The 3559-nt window shown below is 50.0% G+C and overlaps 1 protein-coding gene across 1 annotated transcript; it reads right to left on the bottom strand.

The window, feature by feature from the left end:
- Positions 1 to 2682: 2682 nt before the first annotated feature.
- On the bottom strand, positions 2683 to 3333 carry LOC123764116 (uncharacterized). Its single transcript, XM_045751671.2, has one exon. It carries the CDS (start codon positions 3331 to 3333, stop codon positions 2683 to 2685), a length of 651 nt encoding a protein of 216 aa, XP_045607627.1.
- Between the last annotated feature and the right edge of the window lie 226 nt (positions 3334 to 3559).

Here is a 3559-nt window from a genome sequence, read left to right as displayed (position 1 = left end):
CACCTAGAGGCCCACCACCCTGAACGTCTTCAGGTTCTCCTAGAATTGTCTATCAGGGTCTTCCACAGCTCTTCCAGCTATTACACCATGAAGTCTTCCTTAAACAGCAATGGTGCTTCACCACTGGTAACACAGGCACGCAACACTCCACTCCACTGCTTTTCCTCTCACAACTTGAGGTGCTACTCCTCCTATGGGGGTGCTCTTCCATAGAGTTCAGTATTTCTTCAATAGCCTTGGAGTTCCATCCACTGACTCTTCCTCTACTGGCTCGAAGTTCTCAGCAACTCCTTCCTCCCAGACAAACCTGCAACCCATTGACATGCGAATAAAAATGTTTCCCTAATAAACAAATAACTAAAATATACTCCACAGTAAATGTCTTCATCCGATATCTCTCTGCTTCCCACATGCTGTGAGGGGACTCCCCTACGTTTGGGCGGGTCCATCCTCCGCCAGGACCGAGCTGGTCTATCCTCCGCCCGCCGGACTCCTCGCTCTTGAGGCAGCCGGTTGCTAGCCCACGTCAGTTGCCTCCATGATCTCGACGGGAGAGAACACGCTGCTCGTCCCTCCAGCTGTCTACCTAATCTCTATTCTCATATTTAGGCTTTCTTCCTTAACAAAATATGCCTAATATATCAATAGGCACTTGATACGGTCGCTGGGCACACAACCACTATAGGCAATCACTGTCAACTGGTTTAAAATTGGCTTACCATAGAATTTGACTCCCTCGCTTGCTGTCACTGACTGGGCGGTGACACTCAGGGCGTCTCAAGCTACCCACAGAACTGCTTTAACTGCACCACAACACCTTCTCCATGACTTGAGCTGACACGTCCACAGACTTATTCTACAAGCGAGACGTCTGCCCACTTCTTTCTTCTTGAAGGTATATCACTCAGGGGTTCTTCCTCACCAGGGGCTCAGTCGGAGCACGATCTCCCATCACGATTTCTTCAGCTCAAGTGAGGTCAAGACTCTCTGAAAATGAGCCTCATGCCTCAAGCAAATTCTCTACATCTCATGTCAAGTCATTTATTTATATTTTTATTCACTGCCCATATTCTCTATCTACTTGTCAAATTCAATCGAGTGTTTACTATACACTTCCAGGGTTATATTTCTTTGACCACTTAGTTAGGTTAGGTCTGACAGAATAACTCTATGGCGGTAAACTCGTTTTTCAGCAGTCTGAGATCATAACAGGCGGCCAGTATGATAGCTGGCAATAACTCCCAGGGATATGTTAGACTTCTAAATATTCTCTACAAAACAAATGGTCTTCCAGCTTTCAAAGTTCCTGATGAAGTTTACACCAACACCACTTCAACCTCTAGTTCTCAAGATCCGGATCCGGTCTCTGACATCACCGTGAACGCCGCCGAGCTGACGGATCTGCTATCAACAGCTGTAACGCTTTCTCCTCCAGCAACATCATCACAAGCCACCCAGACGCCGACGCCTCCTCCATCGACATCTGCCACAGTTCCAACTCTAATGTGCGGACCCTCGGAACGTTCTACATCAGCTGCTGATCCTAGGAAGCCTCAACAAGCAAGAACTCATCCCTCAAGATCCACCGCCTCTGCTTATGAGTCATCCGACTCATCGGATGAGGACGTCTCGGTTGGAACACCACCTCCTCCACGGAGGCACCCCTACACTACCGAAGATTTCCTGCTGGACACTACCGAAGATTTCCTGCTGGACACTACCTCCAACGATAGCCTCACCATGTCAACGCGTAGCAGGACCAACAGACCGGCCAGGAAGCCAGGGAAGAAGAAGAAAACCGACGATCTGCGCCTGAGAAAATCAAGTTAACAGTAGAACACCGACGAATTGCTGTAAAGAACACCGCAACGAGAAGCCCTGCCTCCTGTAAGACACATCAGCGAGCAACCATGAGAACTCCACCTTACCACCCAACCACTGCGCCAGTTGCATTTCTTACCAACGGTGGTTGGGCCACCGACTTTTCTCCCCCCACTCTTCGACTTGTCTCCAGGTCCTACCTCAAGATTTCTGCATCTTCGCCCCTGTCTTCTACCCCCCCCCCCCCTGCTTGCCTGCTCTAGGGCCTTTAAACGCTGAAACGATTAGAACTTGAAAACTTCATCCTAAAATTATGAGTGTCTTTACAGAAAACGAGGAGAATAAATGGGGAGGTAAATTTAACAGCCCCATAAGTGCAATTATGTACTATGTTTGATAGTAAGGAAAGGTACTTATTACACTTAGTATTAAACCGTACTGTCAATTCGGAGGATGGGTTGTGGGCTTAAGGCTTCTCAACCTATTACGGCCATCATTATGGCCATCATAAGAGCTTACTGAACAACCAGTGTGATCAGATCTGAACATTTTCCAGGTCCAGAGTATACCTCTCAGGGCAGATATCCATCACTACAATTAAGTGTTTGCATTACTCTGCATCATGTATCAGCTTGAGGCTGGCTTAACAGTTTGAGAATCAAGCTGACCTAACAGCTCTTAGAGTAAGAGACTGGCCTAACAGGTGCTCGAGTAAGAGCAACCTCTTACAGCCTTACAGTAAGAGGTTACACCAACCTCTCACTTACTCGAGCAGCCTAACACCCGTTCTAGTAGGAGGCTGTTCTAGCGGAGCATCAAATTTCTGGCACATGAACTTTGGAATTTTCCTCTCATTCGCGTTTATAAGCATAACCCGTGGGAGCACCGGCTGGCAAACGCCAGAGGACGGCTGACGAACACTGGAGGCGGCTGACGAACGCTGGAGGGCGGCTGACGAATGCTGGGGGGCGGTTGACGAACGTTGGAGGGCGGCTGACGAACGTTGGAGGACGATTGACGAACACTGGAGGGTGGTTGACGAACGCTTGAGGACGGCTGACGGAAGCTGGAGGACGGCTGATGAACGCTGGAGGACGGCTGACGAACGCTGGAGGGCAGCTGACGAACGCTGGAGGACGGCTGACGAACGCTGGAGGGCAGCTGACGAACGCTGGAGGACGGCTGACGAACGCTGGAGGGCAGCTGACGAACGCTGGAGGACGGCTGATGAACGCTGGAGGACGGCTGACGAACGCTGGAGGGCAGCTGACGAACGCTGGAGGACGGCTGACGAACGCTGGAGGACGGCTGATGAACGCTGGAGGACGGCTGACGAACGCTGGAGGACGGCTGACGAACGCTGGAGGGCAGCTGACGAACGCTGGAGGGCAGCTGACGAACGCTGGAGGACGGCTGACGAACGCTGGAGGACGGCTGACGAACGCTGGAGGACGGCTGACGAAAGCAGGGGGCTGACGGTAAGCATAATCTTCCACACGTTTCTCGGTTCATCACGGCGGTCACATCTGTCTTCATTAATGTGAGGAGCCTTGTGGGGCCTCCACAAACACCTCAGTTAATTACCAGGTTCCTCCAGTTAGTCTCTGGAGAGGATTTTAATTCTCTTGTCAGAGCTCTAGAGCTGACAAGTTTAATGAACTGTTGATTGGCATGTGTTAATTAATCCTTTATTTTGTTAGGTATGTGTTAATTAATTCTTTATTTTATTGACATGTGT

This window comes from Procambarus clarkii, chromosome 23 (genome assembly GCF_040958095.1).
Source record: "Procambarus clarkii isolate CNS0578487 chromosome 23, FALCON_Pclarkii_2.0, whole genome shotgun sequence".
Classification (NCBI taxonomy): domain Eukaryota; kingdom Metazoa; phylum Arthropoda; class Malacostraca; order Decapoda; family Cambaridae; genus Procambarus; species Procambarus clarkii.
The sequence above is the reverse complement of the archived record's forward strand: the minus strand, read 5'-3'. Positions and strand labels throughout refer to the sequence as shown.

What these genes read in the sequence shown, in the direction of transcription:
- LOC123764116 (XM_045751671.2), bottom strand. Translation starts at nt 3,333, where the DNA reads ATGAACCGAGAAACGTGTGGAAGATTATGCTTACCGTCAGCCCCCTGC.